The 20,738-nt window shown below is 41.0% G+C and overlaps 1 protein-coding gene across 6 annotated transcripts in view; it reads right to left on the reverse strand.

Moving 5' to 3' along the window:
* Window positions 1-20,738, reverse strand: part of SORCS1 (sortilin related VPS10 domain containing receptor 1) — a 365,332-nt gene that overhangs the window by 167,160 nt on the left and 177,434 nt on the right. For all 6 annotated transcript variants that reach the window (XM_028730333.2, XM_028730337.2, XM_028730335.2 and 3 more), the window contains exon 3: window positions 12,272-12,371. In XM_028730333.2, the coding sequence (XP_028586166.2) occupies window positions 12,272-12,371 (100 nt within the window). The remainder of the gene's footprint in view (window positions 1-12,271; window positions 12,372-20,738) is intronic.

Genomic DNA, 20,738 nt, shown 5'->3' on the forward strand with positions numbered 1-20,738 from the left:
CATGGCACCTTGTACACCTCCTTCCAGCAACTCCTGCAGCCAAGCTGGTACCATATGTATTGCCCTGCTTTCCTTTGGACCAGCCAAGGGATGAGGGCCTTGTCATCTGGTCAGTCTAATTAATTAGTTGCCATATGGGTTCTGCCATAGCCCCCTAAAGTACATTCCCTAAGGTGTTGGTGTGTAAGGAATAGCATGTGATTTTGACTTCTTCCAGTTGTAAAGAAGGCTTCCATGTTTCCTGCCTACTTTACAATACCTGTGGTGAGTCAAGGGTTCTTTTTCCACATGAAAGGAAAGCAAAAGTTACTTTTGCATTGAATTTCTAATATCAAAGCATGCAAATACAGAGATAATTTTAAAACCCTCAATTTCCCCCCATGTAAACCAAGCTGGCTCTGCTAGATTCTTGTGATAGAAGGCCTTCGCTGATTCCTGGAGGATGCATTTAACTTGTAGCCTTTTGCTTAGATCTTCCCAGAAAAAGAGAACTATGTTGATATTTTCATTTCCCTCTGGGGAAATCCTAATCTTCATATAGAAACCTCTCCCCCATTTCACTCCTCCTGCTGCTACTCTCCATCTCCTTGAAGAACGGAATCTTGTCTAGCAGAGTTTGGGAAATGCATTGAGCAATGAAGAACATTTTCCTATTGCTGGGGAGTTGGATAAGAAAAATGATGATAAGTTTTTTTCAAAAAAAGAAGAAGTAAAGTGTAGAGTCTGAATCTCACTAACTTGAAGGCTTTTTTGTGCTGTTCTGTCCCAGAATAGAGTGTTCCAACCAATTAGAACATTTTTATTAAACAATTTATTCAGTATTTGCACAAATATGTTAACACTTCTGTTGCATTTTTGTGATGAGGTTTTTGAAATACTCCATGTCAAACAACGTGTGGTAGTACTTAAATCCTGGGAGGGAATATTAATCCAGAAGTCAAAATGTGAGAGCAAAATCTGAGGCACAAAGTGCCAGATATTCCTTCTTTATTGTGATGTACCAACTATGGGCAGCGGAACACCTCAGAAACCTGAAATGGGTATACAATTTTGTTGCTGGTAAACCCAAAGTAGAAAAGCAACACATTGCTGGCATTATATTGTGAAACTCAATATAAAACTCAAAACCCCTAGTAAGCAATACAGTGGTACCTCCAGTTGCAGATGGGATCCATTCCAGATCTCTGGTTGGATCCTGAGGTTTCCGCAACCGGAGCGACCGCTTCTGCGCATGTGCGCGCGGCGAAACCTGGAAAAATGCTTCTGGGTTTGCCATGTTCGCATCCTGAAGTATATGCAACCGGAGGTGTGCATATCCAGAGGTACCACTGTTCTTTTATTACTGGCCAGGTAGTGTTGGTGGTGAAAGCATGGCAGCACCGTAACAGTTGCTAACGGAATAGCCACCCATTCAGATGTCAGCAGCCCACAGTCTGAGCAGAGAGGGCTAGGCAAAGGTTGTAGAGTGCTGACTCAGACACACGTGCAGGATGCACCACTATCTCATAGAATCAAAGAATCTCCCAACACTTACTCCTAGAGGGGGAAATCCCTTCCTCCCTAGATTGTCCCACAGTGGTGGCTGGTGGCTCCCAGTAATGAACTTCACAAGCCATTCCTTCAGCTTAACATGATTTGCACAGTGGTTGTATGCTTAAAATGCTGTGATGAGCTCATTGGAAGAACAAATGAACCAAACAGTATCCTCTAGCTTCTTAGCAGATTAGTGGGTTGCACTGGGGTTTCAGCCAAACACCAATTAAAATCTAATGTTTTGAAGAGAATGTCTGGCCCAATAAATACATACCAAAAACAGGATCTTTGGAAATGATCCTTATCTTGTACATTTGGCTATGGAGATGTTTGATATTATCTACAGCTTACTTTGAATTTGATATGTTTGAAAACTCTGCATGGGTGACAATAATAAATTAAATCTTGCCAATTTTTTGTAATTTTAGGTACTTCCTGCATTCAAAAGGTTAATTTTTTTGTTTCTTAAAACAGAACAAAACTCTCTGTTATGAAACATGCATTTCAAATGGAAGTGTCAATATATTATAAGCTTTCATATTTCAAGTATGCACATTTTGCAGCTGGCATTTGGATTTCAGTAGTTCAAATTTATGTCTGTTCAAATATCAAAGCCTACTCAAAAGGCATGTCTGACAAATGAAGATCAGACAAGACAAATAAAACAAAAGTCATGAATGTGATCAAAATCAAAACAAGGGAGAATTTAAAGGGACGTGCATCATGCATTTGAGGCATTCAGTATGGTGGGCAGAGCCGTCTTTCCCATAGGGCTTAGTGGTGCGTTGCTCCAGGGCGCCGGCCTCTTAGGGGTGCCCCAGCGAGTGGGGGAGCTGCGCAGCTTTGCTAGCGGCTTCCCCTTTCCCTGCATGCCCGCAAGCTGCGCCCCATCAACCATACAGCTGGCGGGCATGCAGCTCGCCTCCCAAGCCTCTGCGGGGATTGCTCTCCTGCAGCAGCATGGGGGAGAGTCTCCCCCCCCCCCCCATGGCTGGCAGTGCGCAGCTCCCCCCCCCCCCATCTGTGGTAATTTGGGGGCGCTGGGCAGATATTTGCACTCGGCACCACATCTGCTAAAGACGGCCCTGATGGTGGGCAATGATATTCTTGCGTGCGAACCCAATCTCTGAGCGGTGCAAGATTTCAGGGGTTCCAGGCATTTACCCAGGGCTTGTGTTTCCTTTTGGAATGAGGCACAGTGGAAATTGTGGTGTCTTTATGAGATATGGTCTATTTACACAAATACACTACCTGAGCCTGTGATGAAGGGGTTCACAGCATCAACACCCCAAGAGGGTTTTGATTTACCCATAGCCACAGCCTTAGATTCAAACAGAAATTAAGCATTCTTCTCAAACATTGCTTTGATTCTCTCTTCTCTCTTCTCTCTCTCTGCTTTACTTATAGGTCACATCCCTGCAACTCTACTCGCAACTCTGGCTTTGTTTGTTGAGGGAGGGGCCCCCACCTATTTGCCATTAATGGCTCATCAGTCAGGCTATCACCTCACCAGGAGGCTAGCCGGGCTATTCCAGGAAACAGAAACTTTGATTAAATTCTAAAACTTGCTAGATCCAGGAATTAAAGGGTTCTGGCTTCCAGCTTAATATTATAACAATATTATTGTGCCGCAATCAGAAGGACTAAGTGAGCCAGGCCTTTTACGGGCCCCGCGACAATGGATCAAAATAATATTGATCTTCAAAGGAAATCACAATCAAGCTTTCTTAGTTCAATGTTATCCCACAAGAGTGCGCACACGAGAAACCTCCAGATACTGTACGAAGCTTCCTGTGAGTTAGTGTGTAGGGTGTTCACAAACATATTAGGAGATAATTTATGGGGGGGGGGGGATATGTCCAGGGGCCTCCACAGGGTTTAATCTGGCATTGAAAGGGCACCTGTTCCAGGGCCTTAAAAAAATTACAGGCACACTAGCCTGTGAAAATAACATTTGCACAGTTCTGGGATATTTTAATTATTGAATCAGTGAGACAAGGAAAGCAGGTATTGCAAAGCTAGCAACAGATTCTACCCTCCAATTATCAACAAATGCCAGCTGTGGAATAATTGGGACATCATAGTGTAAAGTAGAGAAAGTGAAGGAAAATAAACCATATCACCATGCCCACTCAGAAAATTTTTTCCTCTGTCTCCCCGCACTTATTTGTGCTGACAGGCAATTTTTTGTGTGTGTAATTAAAAATCTTCATTAAACACTACATCAGCTCCCCTCCAAATTAATTTACATTTTGTCCTCAATATTGCATTTTCAAAAATAAAAGGGGGTGGGTGGGTGGAATAGTTATTCCTGGCAAAGGTCCAAGATTCCAATTATAGCTTCCTCTATGGAGGAAAGTGAAATAGATTTTAATTGGGGCCTAAGAGTAAAGGTCAGTTTGCTGGGAACAATGGGTGTCTTTGGTAGTAATTGACTGAATCATCCTGTAGGAATTTGTAAATGTCAGTAACATTCTTAAAATGAGAGGAAAGGGAAAGGCCTCATACCAAGGAATGACAGCAGAGATTCAGCAGCAGGGGGAAATATTGCTGTGGTTATTTAAACAACACCTTAACTAGGGAAAATTTGAGAAAGCTGTGCAATGTGAAATGAGACTGAGCACATTTAACCAATAAGAGTCATAAAATAGATATAAGATGCTAAATATTTGAAATTTTGATCTCACGTGTCCCTGGTCCCAAACCTCATGCCCAAGGCCATATGAGCAAATAGGTCATTTCTGGTAGCTCTGTTCAGATTGGCAGCGAAGAAGATAAATAAGTGTTCTTGAGAAGTTCTGTTTATCAGGAGAAACCAGGGATTGAACCTGGGTATGCAAACTTTACTGTACTACTGAATTAAGAACTCTTTCTTATAGAATGCTAGAGCTAATCTAAAGAATCTCAATAGGGCTGAGAAAGGAGTCAGACAAACAATTTGACACAAGCAGGAAACTTTTGTGGAAATAAAGATGATAAAAATATAGCTCAACTATAGGGGAAAAAACAACAACCCTGATGCTATTCTATACTGAACACAGAATTAAAGAAGTTCAATATTCAACAATGCCAGTGACTTTCAATTAGATATTTCTATCTTAATTGCTATAGAAATTAGAACATGTTTCTTGGATTGTGGTTGTTGTTGTGGGGGTAGGGAGAAAAAGTGAAGGCATAAACTGTCTTTTGTACAATTTGATGAAACTCTCCTTGCTTTATCGACTGCATTTGTCTCTGGAACAGCATCCAAGGTTATAAGTCTCAGCCAATGCAGAGAGTTTCAACCAGCCAAAGAATATTGCTTCAACGGTTTAAGCTATGCAATGTCATCCATCATAAAATAAAATATATTGAAGTCTTAATACTGCACTCATATTTATAAATATTTTCAACTTTAGGGATCCAGCAGCATCAATAAAACACCCAGGCAGCTTTGTTAAAACCAAAGGAAAAAAAGATACTTAATATGAAAAAAGAAAAACAGGAGTAGAAATCTGGTACATAAATTTGATGTCTCCCAGTTATATAGGTTGAAGCAGTCTTTTTGGACTTACTATAGAAGAAACAATATTCAGATCTCTACATTAAAATAATTGATTTTTTTTAAAAAAAATAAAAGTATGTCTAAAAGTCAGTAATAAAAACCAGACACCTCATCTAGCTTTTGGAATATTATTACATTACATTCTTACATTATCAATAGCTCTTGGAGAAACTACCCAAAACTTCCCCAGGAGCAAGCTTCTCCTCCTCCTCCTCCTCCTCCTCCTCCCATCCGCTATTTTACCTTTTGTAAGACTTTTTGTGTTTACAGTACACAAGTATGTTTGTGTAGATTTTTTTTTTAATGTAACTTCGGTGGGGAGGGGAATCTCATTGGTCTCAAAACTAAGCTATATGTGCATATTAGGGTCAACCTTTGTCACTTCTTTTCTTTCAGGTGAATCAGCAGAGATAGCCACAGCTGGAGAGGGAATTTCTGATGAAGCAAATTTGACCTAGAAGACTACAACATTTTCTTTGAGAGGTACATCACATTTTAAACCTTTGTTTTGAGGATTTCCCCCCATACTGTGTTGAAAACTCAGAGCACAAAACAGCTAATCTTATACATCTTTACACCATAATTGCATTGTCTGCAAAGCATTTGCTAGACCACTGTAGAATCAGGCTTTATGACCTGTCTGTGTAACCTTCTCAGCTATCACAATCAGCCGTCTTGTTTTCGTGCTTCCACTACCATATCAATCATGTTTCATACAGTCTCATTCTCTCTGTCTATTAGTAAAAGAAGTCCTTCACCAGCATTAAACCCACAAACCCACTGTAGGAGCTGATGACTTTCAATTTGATCTTTTTCCCTTAGAATGAAGAAGAACCAAAGCTATATCTGAGCTCAACACCAAGGACTAGACTTTAATCTGAGGGTTCAACAACATATCCTTGCACCTATCACCTAGTGTGAGTAAACTGTCATTAATTGGACACACAGGTTTAGCTCAGTGCTAAATCAAAGCAAAATGTGCAGTTGTGCTTTGCTTCTCTCCATCTCCTATTTTTGAAAGTTAGGTAGCTTTACAGTAGGATAAATATTCTATTTGTTTCTGTTGCTTTGAAATCAAGCAACACCTTTCCTACTAAACTCTGTAACCCATAACCCATAGCACCTTCTCTTGGAAACACGCAGAGCAATACTAGACATATTAATCATCCCTTCTGTGCATAAAAAGGAAAATATTGAAGGATTAAGGCATCTGCAACCCATTCATTTTGCACATTCCGCAGCACAGCAATTAAAAATGAAAGGTTTAGAAGATATAAAAGCAAAATTTAATGCAGGAGTGCAGGACAAGAGAAAACAAAACCCAGGCCCACAGGAAATAATCAATATCTGATGAGAAGACATTGTGCTATTAATAGTATGAAAGTGCTGGCAGATATTATCAACTGGAGTTTTATTAATTAACTGGAGATGCAAAGATACAATGGTGTTGAGATGTACAAAGAACAAATGTACTGGTTCCTTGGAAAGAACACAGTGTGCAATTTATGAGGACACAGCATCTAAATTAGCCAGCAGCTCAGTGATTCCAGAAAAAATATTTCCCCCAACCAACCATAAGTCTCTTTTTTCGCTTGCATTTTCATATCAGTCAGGATTTTTACTCATCCCATGTAGTTTTAAAAATCAAATACTTGGAGACCTTTGACGTTAAAGCCCATATAGAATAATAAAAAGTGTTTCTTATAAAAATAAAAATCAAGAAGTCTTTTTTGAGAACTTTCTGTGTAATCCTATGTATGCCTTTTCAGAAGGAAGGTTCACTGTATCAAGTGATGTATTACTACTTAGTAATTTTCTTTTTCGATTACAGCCTGAGTTACTTTAAAACGGAGTGGTAAATCCCAAGTCTAGAGTCAAAAGCCACTCCAAATGGCCTGTTGGACTCTTCCTTGACCACACCTGCATCCCTTGGCTATGCTCATAGCAACCCTGCTCTACACACTCCTCAAGTATATTTGCTTGGCTGGAATGTGTCCTTGAAATATGACATTGCCTCTAACAATTGGATGGATGTTTCCCTATGTTTTTATTGGATTGTGGCCCCTGGATGGCTGCCCATGAGAGAAAGTGGCCCTTGGTCTGAAAAAGCTTCCCCACAATTCCTCTAAAACACATATAGAAAAAACTCAGCTACATTTCCCTTCAAATTTCAAACTCCTCCTATATATATAACTATATGTTTTCTCCTCTCTCATTGCAACAGCCCATTAGAAGAAGACCGGACCAGATAAGAAATGTATTGGACATTTGGGATTTGCTCTTCTGGATACTTGTTGACAAATAACCATGCAGGCAGAATTATTATTTTTTTCGTCAGAACTGAGGTTTCCCTCTCCCCTCCCCCATTCTCCACTGTCATAAATCACAGGGCCAGGTGGCACCGTATTTCAACAAGATGAGAGTTATTTGCCTGTAAACATGTTTTCTGTGGCTTTTATATCTCCAAGGTTTATACCCCTCAGTATTATTAGATTATTGTTTTCTATTATTATAGATTGATCCAAAAGAAGATGTTGTAATTTACCCAAATAAAACCCCAATAGTGACTGATCAGCAGCTTAAATGGTAAATAATGTTTTCTTCTTTATGTCTCATAAAACCCTCCGGGAACTACAGATTCATTTATTGCCAGGAATATCTTGTTTAAAAAAACACAACCTGTGCTTATTTTGGGGGTGGAGGGAGAGAAAGAGAGAGACGAAAGGTGGAATATAAAAACATTAAAGAGAAGACTGGCATTCACAGACCACAGCAGACGCTTTTCAAAATATGTCAATGTGCATTTATATGCAACATATTACTTAGGGAATGCTGGTCCAATAAATATTGGAATCACAGTGTCAGAATACTGTAAAACTGACAAGAGATCTGACAGTTTTGTCACCCAGCTGTTACATTAAAACAAGGTGTGGTATATTAAAGTACCCACAACAAATTAGCATAAACCAAACAAATTACAAAATTCAGGTGAAAATCAGTTATGGCCTGTGGCTTTCAATAAGACTACTACTCTAATAAATAAGGTCTATTAATTTTTGTTGGACTCTAACAAGAAACTATAGTTAGTTTTGAGCTGTAGTTAATGTACCTTGCATTCAGAGACACATTTACAAGAGGGCAACTGTTGCAGTTTGAGGTGGCAAGAAATTTGAGGTGGCAACAAGTGCCACTTTGTCCTACTATGAATACATCTCTGACTGGGGGGTTCCCTTTCCACACAACTGGGAGTTGGAGGGTGAGGTTTCTAAGGCTCAGTGCCATGCAAGCTGGGATGACACCCAGGCTCCTAGCATTTTCCTGGCTTAATCCCACTGTTGCATCAGAGTTGCTTAGATTCTCCTGCTCTTTGATGCCCACCTCAGATTCAGAGGATGCTCTTTGATGCCCACCTCAGATTCAGAGGATGGCAATGATGGCTGGGTGTGCCAATCCCTTTGGGATCTGTTTGGCCAAGAGCTTCAGTCACAATTGCCTCTTTTTTGTGATGATTCCCATGTGTCATGGCACTGTCAGACAAGGAATGTCCGAAGTGGCGAATCAACTTGCATCTGGGCATAAACCTGCCTCCTCCATTTCCTGCTTGACAGCTGCTTAAGGGCCATGTGGAGCCATCTCCCACTTCCAGAGCTAGTGAGTCAGGAATAGGACAATCTCTTGGGTATACTCCAAGCATGCTTGCTCATTCTCTTTCCAGATGCCCACATAGAGGTCACATAGAGCTGTTTGAACTGTCTCGCCCCTCTCCTTTCCAATTGTAAGCACCTTAAGAAACTGTGTCAGAGGTTTGTGCCCAATCCCAGCTCACTTGCAATCCAGCAACTCGTTCACAAGTTTTTCCTTTGCCAGCAAGCAGACACTGGTCATGAGCAGAGGCTGGATGATATGTGTAAGGCTTTCACTCTGCAATTAACAAGAGAAGTGAGTCCCTGGCAGGGGATCGTCCCAAGGAGCCCCTGGATATGTTCCGCGAACCCCCAGTGGTCCCCAGATCCCTAATTTGGAACCACTGACTTAAAGACACAAGGAAGAACCATTCATTCAACACCAGGATCCATTACACTGGAGCAATCAAAACAAAACACCAGCACTTATCATGGTTACTTTTAGCAATCTATACTTGCTTCCTAAAGTTGATTATTTAAAAATAAAATTTCTAACACTTCCTGTTCAAGTCATTCTTCTTTATTTAATTTATTGAATGATGTTGGTTCTATTGTATTGTTTAGCTCTTAGGCTGTGTGACATTTCCATATAATTCATTCAAAGTTTTGGAATAAATTTAAAACTTTAAATTTATGCCAGTCAAAGGACAATAAATGCATATACAGACGTCAACCATTTTGCTTGGGGGTTCTGTTCCTGGCCCTTGTGCATGTCTGTGGCGTGCACATAAGTCTGTGCCACCTCACTGTGCCCTATTATGCCACTGTTCCACCCCGCCCCACCCCTGCCCTGCCCCCGTTCTGCCCTCTTCTAGGTATCTGTCTTTATTGCCCTCTCTTTGGGCCCCACTGGCTGAAGGATCTCTATGCCTGGGTCCACAATGAGTTTGCTATCAATAAACAGGTTGTACGTGAGTGTAAATAATAAATAATGTTTTTGTGTGCCAGCCCAAAACATTTTGCTGCCTGAGGCAAAGGGAAAAATATCTCCCTCTTCCACAGAACGAAGCTGACTAGACTGGCAGGTGTATCCTACCTCAACAGTGACAATATGATAGTTTCCTCCACAGCACCTGAGCATACCTGGCTCGTTGGCATAACAGTTTACATAACAATCTTGTATATAATTTAGTTTGGGAATTATGGGGGTTGTTTGCCTCCTAGAGTCAACCTTGGCAGGCATATAACCATATCAGGAGGTGTTAGAAAATAATGAGGCAAAGTGTGAATTCCTAGTAGTCTGGTCTGTGAAACGCAAAAGCATACTTTTTGATATTGGTTGGTTTGTGGATTGGGTTATGGGGGGGCGGGGAGTAGCTTGGGGGTATATGAGCTACTTGTGGAGATGAAGGATCTGAGGTTCTTGGAAGATCAATCTTGGTGCAGGAGGAAGGAGAGTGGCCTGACATAAGATCCTAAGAATTCTGACTGAAAGAATTTTGCTAAAAGGAATTTTAGCTAGTAGAAACTGTTGAGATATTAATAGCTGGCTGCATTTATCCTCATTTATTTTCAACATCTTTTTGTCCTCTTGGATTGTTTGTGTGCATGTAACTATTAATATATTGAAACCTTTTCAAGATTAACCCCCTCCCCCTTTTATCAAGCTTTGTGGCCTCTTTTCTGTAGTTGCTCAACCCATGCTTAAAAGCCAAACCCACACATGGACTAAAGATGTTCTTGAGGTGATCCAGTAACTAACCAAGGTGGAGGCAGCTAGGGGAAAAGGAGGTCTTTCAGCTGGTGGGGTTCACAGGAAGGGAAAGGCAAACTAGAGGGGCAAACTCTTGTTTGGACAGGTCTCCTTTCCTCACATGGGTTGGGGAGTCAAGACAGGCACACAACCTTTGTCCCCCAACAGCTGCTCCCAGCAAATAGTAAGGCTGGCCCTGGAAGTGAAGCCTTTCCCAAATTATTTTCAGTGTTCTTAAAACTTCTTGTCTGTCCTAAGCAAGATAAACTGTTCATATGTACACGAGGAGAAAACAGCAACAATAACTATCCCTCTTTTGTGAGCATTTCCCGTATTACAAATCCCTCATAAATTGTTGCTCAGTGGGGTGCTCGTATGATTAAAACCTTCTGGGCTTTGGGATGCATTTTCTCTGCAGGATTTTGTCAAATCCTTTTCAGCTCACTATTGGGAGTACTTAAAAGGCAAACAACTTTAAATACAATCTGGCCTCTATAGATGAGGCTCTAACATCTTAATGAGCCGTTTCCCTTTCCCAACAATGAGTTCATCCTAATTCAAGAAGAAACAAAATAACTTCAGGCTTCATACTATTTATCTTGTGCATTTTCAGTATGAGTGAATCAAACTTATCCCCAAACTTATCCCCAAATTCAACACTGTTAAAGAATACGAGACATGTGAATCTGAATACAATAACAATTTTGCATATCTGAAATGTTGCAGGTTTTTGTTTTGTTTTGTTTAGAAAGAACACATTTTTGGCAATGTTTCTAGATAACTTTTAATTGGTTAATCATGTGTCACATACACAGGTCATAATAACATTGCAAAATTCCTTGCTTTCCAGGGATGTATTTCATCAAGCATCTTGTAGCTCTTCATTCTCCTGCATCTGGCTACTTCTTAAATTTATTCAGTATGTATTATACGGTTTGTGACTAGCCCTGTTTTTTTTTAACATGTTTTAACCAAAATGTTTTAACCAAACAACCCCACAATATTGCAGTATAAAGTAAGCAAAGGATTAACACACTTCAGTGGAGTCAAATGGTAAGGAGTCAAATGGAAAACATCAAAGGCTATATTGCAGAAAGTGAGGCTAGGGATTGGGCTAATGATGTCAAAAAGGAAAGTTCAGGGGTTCCCTATGCAGCTCCTCATTGGCTGGATCTATGAAATCACTTCCCATCCTATAGTCTCACTAGGATGTTTCTCATGCCATTTCAGTAGAACACCAAGACGAAAGCTTCAGGCTGGAAGAAAGCATGGCCATGTCTACATCTTTTCCACTCATACACTAAATGTGTACGGAGCAGGGTTGCAATGCTGCTTTCTTCCCCTGCCACCCACATGCTCATCTGCATTTGCGCAAAGAGCTCTATGCAGGTGCAGACGCACGTACATATGAATATTTCATATTTATGATCAGGGACCTGGCCATGTGCATGGCTCCCGAATGTGCTTATGTTATACACCTGTAGGTCTCTGTTCTCACCTTCACTTGAAAACATGGACATGCAATTCAAGGAGATGGGAGTGAAGATAAGGGAAGAGATAACATTCTCCCTATCCATGCATTCACTGAATGATTAAAAAGGGCTATATAGTATTATGAAAGATTGTCATTCGTCAAAAAGCAGCATGAGAACCAGGATGCAATGAACATTAAAAAGAAGGTACAAGACCATCTAAATTGTAAACTACTTGTTTTTGTTTGTTTGTGATTCAGGAACATTGGTAACACTATGTAAATATTAACTAACAATCAATGTAAATTTTCTGTCAGGGTTAAACCAATCATATGTTGCCACTTACCTTGCGCTTATTAGTTGGGCAGACATAGAGGTAGCTAAGAATGGTCTTCAGACCCACTTTGTCATTCAGTTTTTCATATGTTGTCCCATAATCTGTTGACCTGTAATTTAAGAAAACTTTAGTAAGCATAAACACCAAAGCAAAACTAAGATGTAAACTGTTTGGCTGGTTTCCAAGTTTAGACATGCAGCAAAATAGCTCTCTGGAGCTTTCTGAGTGATTCGTGTAGTATATAATGACACTTAATTATGTACACATGCCATCATGTGAGTGGTTAACATTTGCATTTAAATTGGATTAGGAAAAATTAAAATTGCATCCTCCCGATGCCATTCCAACATAAACGCCTACAATAAGAAATGTTAATCTAGTTCTAAGAGGTGGTGGTAATGTTTGTCGTAAATGCCAAGTGTCATGACAACAAGAGACTGAGTTACTTCTTTGCCAGATACCAATCTCAGCCTTAAGATCATGTTGAGATAGCGTAGCGGGTTTATTCCACTCAAGCCAAGTGCTACAATTCAAGATGTTTGCTCAGTAAAGAAAACGCTTGCTCATATTGGAAAAAGAAAATGATATCATGACAGCTTAGCAACTACTTCATTGTTCTATTTTTGCAGGTCATTTCGCTGTCTATTCAATGACTGTTCATAAGACTATGATTATTACAGAGTTGGCTTACCAAGACAATAGATATCTTGCTAAGTGCCAAATGACTGACACCCATGATTTGATTCATCTTGCTGTGTATATTTAAATATGAAGATGGAGTGTGGGTATCTGAATTAAAGCATGTTTTTCCCCCCGACGGAAACCTGCATAGTTTAATACTGTATACCTTATAGGTGCCAATAAGGAGGATTCTCCCTCAAAATGCACTGGGCATGTAGAATTATTAAAAGGCCTTGGTTTCGCCCTCCATAAAACATTGGATTTGGGACTATTTACAGTATTTATATTCTGCCTATTTGGGGGCTACATAGCCATTTGGATGCTGAAATTGTGTCCAAAGTTAAGAGATCCCTAATTAAAAACACCAATTTGCACACATTTGAGATAGAAATGTTTCCTAGGATGAGAACATGGCATCTAGACACCCCTGAATCCTATTACCACTGCTTTTTAGAAATTAAGCAGTGGGAGAAACTCACATATTGAAAGCGTCTAGACACAGATGCTAGCTATCTGGCATACATCTGAGTGAACATTAAATTCAGAAATAATTGTCGGCAAAAAATCAGACATTTAGAAAAGTTCCAAGGTCATCAGATCAACTAAGAACCTGGTTCAGAATTGCCAGCTATCCCTACTCCAATAAATTTTCAACGCAACAGTATTAAAAGTATTTATAAATTTTTTATTGTTTTTAAATGTTTAAAATATAATTTTATTTTATTTTTAATTGTATTGTTTTACTTTTTTCTGTGTTTGCTACCCTGGGTACCTTTGAGGCAAAGGGTGGGATATAAATTTAATTAATAATTAATTAATTATTAGCCGAATACTTATTTAGTGCATCTTTGCTATAGTTAGAAGAATTAGGTTTTGATGGGCATTGGGATGTTAGAAGTGTTTCAGACAGATATTTTTAACATGAACTCATCAGCAGTCATAAGATCAGGAATGCTTCTATGGATTTCAATAATTTCAATATTTTTATCCTAAATACCTAAAAGGCACACACCTGCACACATTATGCTTTTAATAATAGCTAATAAAACTTGCTATAGGGATGCGGGTGGTGCTGTGGGTTAAACCACAGAGCCTAGGACTTGCCGATCAGAAGGTTGGCGGTTCGAATCCCCGCAACGGGGTGAGCTCCTGTTGCTCAGTCCCTGCTCCTGCCAACCTAGCAGTTCGAAAGCACGTCAAAGTGCAAGTAGATAAATAGGGACCGCTCCGGCGGGAAGGTAAACGGCGTTCCGTGTGCTGCTCTGGTTCACCACATGACCCGGAAGCTGTCTGCGGACAAACGTCGGCTCCCTTGGCCTATAGACCAAGATGAGTGTGCAACCCCAGAGTCGGCCATGACTGGACCTAATGGTCAGGGGTCCCTTTACCTTTACCTAATAAAACTTGCTAATAATCACACACCTGCACTCATACACACTGTGACTTGATTTCGGCTCAGAAATAAAATGGCAGACAATGCATCTAGGCAAGAATTGGTGCTACGTGGGTGCCATGGTGTGTGTTTTGGGTGCTATGCCTGCAAGCGCCATGTTGGAGAATGCTGCTGCACAGTTAATTGGACCATGAGGAATTTGATTCTGGACAGGCACAGGATTGGGCTGTGGATCTTAAGAGCAATAATTTTAAACCCTGCATTTTGCAGGTCTCTTCATTTTGTTCCTTAGGCTCATTTATGATTTTTGTGTTTATCATTGGTCTTTTGAGGGACATAAAATCCATCTGTTTCATTTAAAACTGGTGTGCATAGAGCAAATTACAAATCTAATAATGAGAGAGGGATAAATTTAAACCACAAATTTAACATTTATACCTGTGATTCAACATTATTTTGGGAGTGTTTCCAAGGGGAAATAAAACAATGAGAATAATGACTTCCTGATCTTCCCATCCCTTATGGTTTATATAACTATACCAGCGCTAACCTTGCTCTCCACCCACCCAGCTCCTGCCTGATAAATTTAACTCAAACCTTGTTATACATACCCAGAATAATTTTTATTTTGTACCATGTTTTCCCCCCTCCCAAAGATCTTGGCATTTAAATAACTTCATTATTATTCATTGACAGTTGCTCTCTCACACTCTCTCCTCCTTTTTTCTTCTGTCAGACATATGACATTTCTATTATGGTATTATAACAAAATAACTTGCACACTTTATTTAAAGTCACCAGATTCCATTAGTCCGCCCACTGTCAGGACAATATCTCAATTTGCTCCTCGCAGTATTTCAGAATGATAATAGGCAATCTGCATCCACTGAATACATGAACCCTAAGGAAATTGTCACCTGTTTCTTAAGCATTGTACACAGGAATGTTTGAGGCTGCCGGCTGCAATGCAACATTTCACTCTATTGCTTAATGGCATGGGTTTTTTTTTTTTATTTCCCTGATCAGAAATGTGTGACTTGTTTTACTTGAGCTCTTGCACATTTGAAACTCTGTTCTTGCATTTCCCTGAAACCTCCCAAATAACAGGTGTCTAGTTCAAATGCAGAAAAATGTACTTGTATTAAGGATACATGGATGACACAGACAGAAAATGTCCATGGCTGCAGGCTATTGTTGACTTCATGGATGCACCTGTGAACAGGTGTGATGTGTGAACTACCTGTATCACGGGGGGAGGGGGAGAGCAAATAATAAACATGACTGGAGCGTCCAGATCTCATAAGCAATCATTCAGAATGATGAACTCAGAACTTGTGTGCACAGGGAATTTCTGAGCTCAGGACCTGGTTGTTAGCAGCTTGTTTTGACTGCCAGGTATCATTGGTAATGACTTGTGTGCATCAAGATTGGGAGCAGTGGTAGACCTTGGGGTCATCAATTTGAGCGGCTCCCCATAATTCTTGTGCTTCATTCTAAAAAATAGTTGGGGCGTCCCCTGCAGTGCCCCTGAAGCTCCGTGCCCAATGTGACCAAAACAGTTGCACTCCCCTCAATTTGCCTCTGTTCTCAGCTCCCAACAATTGTCTTGTTCTATTGAACAATTGTCTTGTTCCCCTTTTGGACAGAAATATCTGGGAACAGGAAAGCAGCAACATCCAGTCAGTTTATCACCTGACACTCAGCAGGAGAGAAGAGTTAGTTGGCAAGACTTGCATTGGGGAAGATCAGGCATTGGGGAAGATCAGGCTTCAGCCACAGGGCCCAAGTGATTAAGCAGAAGAATTGGTATTCCATGAATAAAGAACTGAGCACACACATGTGCAACACTGACTTTCCACAGGCAGTCAAGCAACTAAAAAAACAAGCTCTAGTGAGTTGCCTCTTGTGCATGAAAAATAACAATTTATTACTGGTCAAGCAGAGTCCCCATTTTTTGTGTGTCTCCTAGATCTTTAAAATGTCTGCAGCAACTGGGATAGGTTTCATCATGAATTTTTAAATTTTTACCCTGAACAACTTTTATCCCGATATGAATGGCACAGCAATGTATTTTAAATTCTTCCACCCTATTTTTTTATTGACCACCTTAAAAACAGGTATGGGAGGCGTTTGGGTAGACAGCTCAGTGTTGAAACACATATTGTGATTCTGAACATACATAGAAAGCTTCTGTCAGTCTTCAAGAAAGCTATTGCACTGTCTTGCCTTTTACATCCCACCCCCTTTGAAAATGTACTGGGAATCAAATTGGTTTTTGAAGTTAAAATGTAGCATTGTGCTGTAGATCAGTGATAGTGCATTCTGCATAAGGTTCCAGGTTCAATACCTAGCATCTCAGAGGAGGCTGGGAGAGATAATCAAACCCTAGATGAGGGCAGACAGTTCTGAGCTAGATGGACCAATCGTCTGACTCTGTAAAAGGCAGCTTCCTATGTTCCTAAAGATTTTATTCTGATATATTTCCCCCCTCACTGTGTATTTGCAATACATATCAGTCATAAGAAATGATCATGCTCAGCTGATATTTTTCTTACAACCCCCCTCCACAGAGAAACACCAAATGTCTATTTAATTACATTTAACTTTTTAAGTCATTTCAGTTTTTAAACAAAGGTATTGTTCTCTGTTCTGATATCTTAGTACCATGTAAAAAACAAATTAAAAAGGCAGACTGACAAACAAATAGAATGCCAAATGAACAAACTAAAGTGGTTGAGAGAGAGGAATTACCGTAATTTTTGCACCATAACACTCACTTTTTTCCTCCTAGAAAGTAAGGGGAAATGTCTGTGCGTGTTATGGAGGGAATGCCTACAGGTGGTGGGAGGGGGGGGGGACTGCTGCAGTCGTGAGCAGAGGATCCATGGTTCCCCTTCCTTCCCTCCTCCGTGGCTCACTTTGAAACAGCAAAGCGGGAGAAGAGCCGCTGAGTGGGGAGGAGAGAGGGACAGAGAGCCTGCTTGCTTTAAAGGAGCAAAGCGGAAGAGGAGGGGAGCCTTCTCCCCTTAACCCCCTCTTCTTCATTATTAGCAGCATACTTCTCCACACACCCCACACACGCTCCTTGTCCCTTGAGTGCTTTTCCTTCCCTCCCCACTTAAAACGTGGTTACAAAGCACGAATCCACATGGATCCTCAGGATTTTTGCACTGGGTCACCCCAAATTCACCATCAGATAACACAGCATGTCCATGGCTACATCTTGCACCAAAAAAATCACGCATCCACTGTTGCCTGGGGCCGCAGTGGTGCAAAAACGTGGTTACAAAGCATGGATCCACATGGATCTTCAGGATTTTTGCATTGGGCTACTCCAAACTCACTGTCAGATCACATGTCTGTGGCCACAGCATGAACCACAAAAATCATACACCCACTGTTTCGTTTAAAATATTTTTTTTCTTGTTTTCCTCCTCTTAAAATACGGTAAGTTATTCTCTCACTTAAAATAATGTACAAGTGAGAGAATAACTCTTGAGCAGCAGTCTCCAGCTTGGTAACTGCCAAGTTGGTGTAGTCTGAACTACAATACCCATTACACCTGTCTCTTGACTGTGCTTAATGAGGCTGATGGGCATTGTAGTGTAATAAATCTGGAAACTATCAGGTTGAGGAAGGATGCTCTAAAGCTATATTACTTTTCTCGTGTTTGTGATGGCTTTACCAGTTACACAGGTTCATATTCTAGGCCAAGGAAACAAACATAGTGACATCTCTAGCTATGATGCATGTCTAATTTTCCAAGGTCTTTTGCAGTCAGTAGTGTTTTGATCATTAATTGGCTTTTTCTACATTTATGTCTTGGACATTTCCCTTTACATTCATTCAGATGCTATGTACCACCTGTCTTAACATATGGAGCATTCACTTCAAAGACAGGCTGGCTCAAAGACTTCAGAAAACTTCTTTTCAGAAAGTTCAAAAAGACCAGTTCAAGGGTGCTGTTCTGTTCGATGGCCTTACAACAGCTACAACCCTGGTAATTAGTATTGTAAAGAGAGACTGGATTATAGACCGTTTCCTCCCTGACCTCACCATGAAACCAGTTTTGGTTTCAAAAACTGAAACCGATATGAGGATGGATTACTGAATACCATTCAGCATGTTCCATGTGCAGATCAAAACACACGTTGCATCCATGATTTAAAAAGAGCTTCCTGTTGCTGATACGAGGGAGGCAAACAAGGACACCTTACGGTGCACAAAGCATTCACCTGTAGCTGCTCTAACAATACCAGCTCTAAAGCAAGAGCTCATTTGTTCCTTCTGTGGACAGGTATTCGGCTATTTCAGAATTGCAGGATGACTTTTTCTGTCTCTAAGCTTATGCTTTGATTAAAATCAGCCTATACATTTGACCTTATGATTCACTGCACAGGCCAAAAGTACAGTGGTACCTCTCGTTACAAACTTAATTCATTCCGGAGGTCCGCACTTAACCTGAAACCGTTCTTAACCTGAGGTACCACTTTAGCTAATGGGGCCTCCTGCTGCTGCTGCGCCACCAGCGCCAAAGTGTAACCCGAGGTACCACTGTGGGTGGTTTCCCCTACAAAGTCCAGTACATAGTAGCATGTGTGTATGGACAGAGTTGTGGAACTCTGCCCTCCCAGCAGTGGTGTCACTGTTGTTCATCTCAAGTGGAGGGGAGTAGGTTGCCCTGATCATGGCACTGCCTTGCTGCACCCCAGGCTTGTCCAGGGAAGCAAAAGTGGCCTGGGTGGGAGGGTGACTCTGTGGCTCAGGTTGAGCGACATTTTAAGTTACCATCTAGGGAGAATTTGTCCAGAAATAAGGTCTAAAGTTAAAAAAATTTAAATGCCCTTGAGGGGGTGATAGGAAGGTTGGTTCCATATCAGAATTCTGAAAGAGAAAGAACAGTGTATTTCACATCAGTGCTCACATCCTAGAGCTTCTCCAAATGACCTGTTTATTCAGTATTTATTCTGATTTGGCTGCACGAAACTTACATGGTGTTGGTCTATGTCAGACCCATATTCAGCATTCATTCAGGTTTGTTTTTTTAATGGGGTGGTTATATGGCAATAAATGTTCATCCTGATTTGATTGTGGAGTGTTTACAAATCTTCCCATTGGTCATTTGTTCATCCCACACTTTTCAGTGTATTTTCCTGTCACTTTTCTAGCTGCAAAAAGCCTGTGGTTTTGTAAAGTGGATTTGTTGTGCTAGGGAGCCAGAGCACTTTAATCCGCTTTACATGTACAAACCTAAACTTACAGAATGTGTGTGAATCCCTTCAGTAAACAGAGTGCAGTCTGGCAGCAACCCGATACAGTGGTACCTCGGGTTACATACGCTTCAGGTTACATATGCTTCAGGTTACAGACTCCGCTAACCCAAAAATAGTGCTTCAGGTTAAGAACTTTGCTTCAGGATGAGAACAGAATCATGCGTCGGTGGCGCGGCGGCAGCAGGAGACCCCATTAGCTAAAGTGGTGCTTCAGGTTAAGAACAGTTTCAGGTTAGGAACAGACCTCCGGAACGAATTAAGTACTTAACCTGAGGCACCACTGGACATGTTTTCTCAGAAGTTCTACTGATTTTGATGGAGTTAAGTTAAATATGTTCAGGTCCCGCTTGCAGGCTTCCCATAGGCATCCGATTGGCCCCTGTGAGAACAGAATGCTGGGCTGGGCAGGCCTTTAGTCTCATCCAGAAAAACTCATGCTACATTCTTATGCTAAGGGTTGTCTTTCTCTTCAGAGGTACTCTAAAGAGGAGGGTGCTACTGAACAAGCTGCAGCTGATGGAAGTTCATACTCCCTCCCCTTCTTCCAACACTACCTATGTCTTTGAGCACTTGGAAGCTCAACCAGGAAAGTAGATTCAGGAATGAAAAACTGATGCAACTCATGTATTCATGCTGACAGGAAAGCCTCATTGTAAGTTTTTCACCCAGGACCAAAATAACATTCAACCAGCTATGTTCCTCACTCTTATGCCACAGGGGTGAGCTGCCTATGAGTCACTGAGAGCCACATGCAGGGGTGGAGAGATGGGACTACTGGCTTTGTGTCAGCTAGTGGAGTGGGGCTAGTGGAGGCATTTACACAAACTTTCTCACACATACACTTACTCATACTTACCTATATGCACTCACTCATGAAAACACACTCATGGTTAATCCTCCCCATGCACTGTTCTCCCTGTCACTTGGGTGGGCTGGAGGAAGTCTAATTTACTTGGGTGCAAGACAGTGCATGGGTATGGGCATGGGGGAGCGTTGGGAAGGCAGCAAAATTTTACAACGGGGGCCTTCATGAAGGTCACGCTGAAGATTATCAGAGGACACGCAGCTCATGTTATGCCCCAATTCCAAGTTACTGTCAGCCCCAAGCATAATGACAAGAGTCTCTTCA

This window comes from Podarcis muralis, chromosome 6 (assembly GCF_964188315.1).
Source record: "Podarcis muralis chromosome 6, rPodMur119.hap1.1, whole genome shotgun sequence".
Taxonomy (NCBI): Eukaryota; Metazoa; Chordata; class Lepidosauria; order Squamata; family Lacertidae; genus Podarcis; species Podarcis muralis.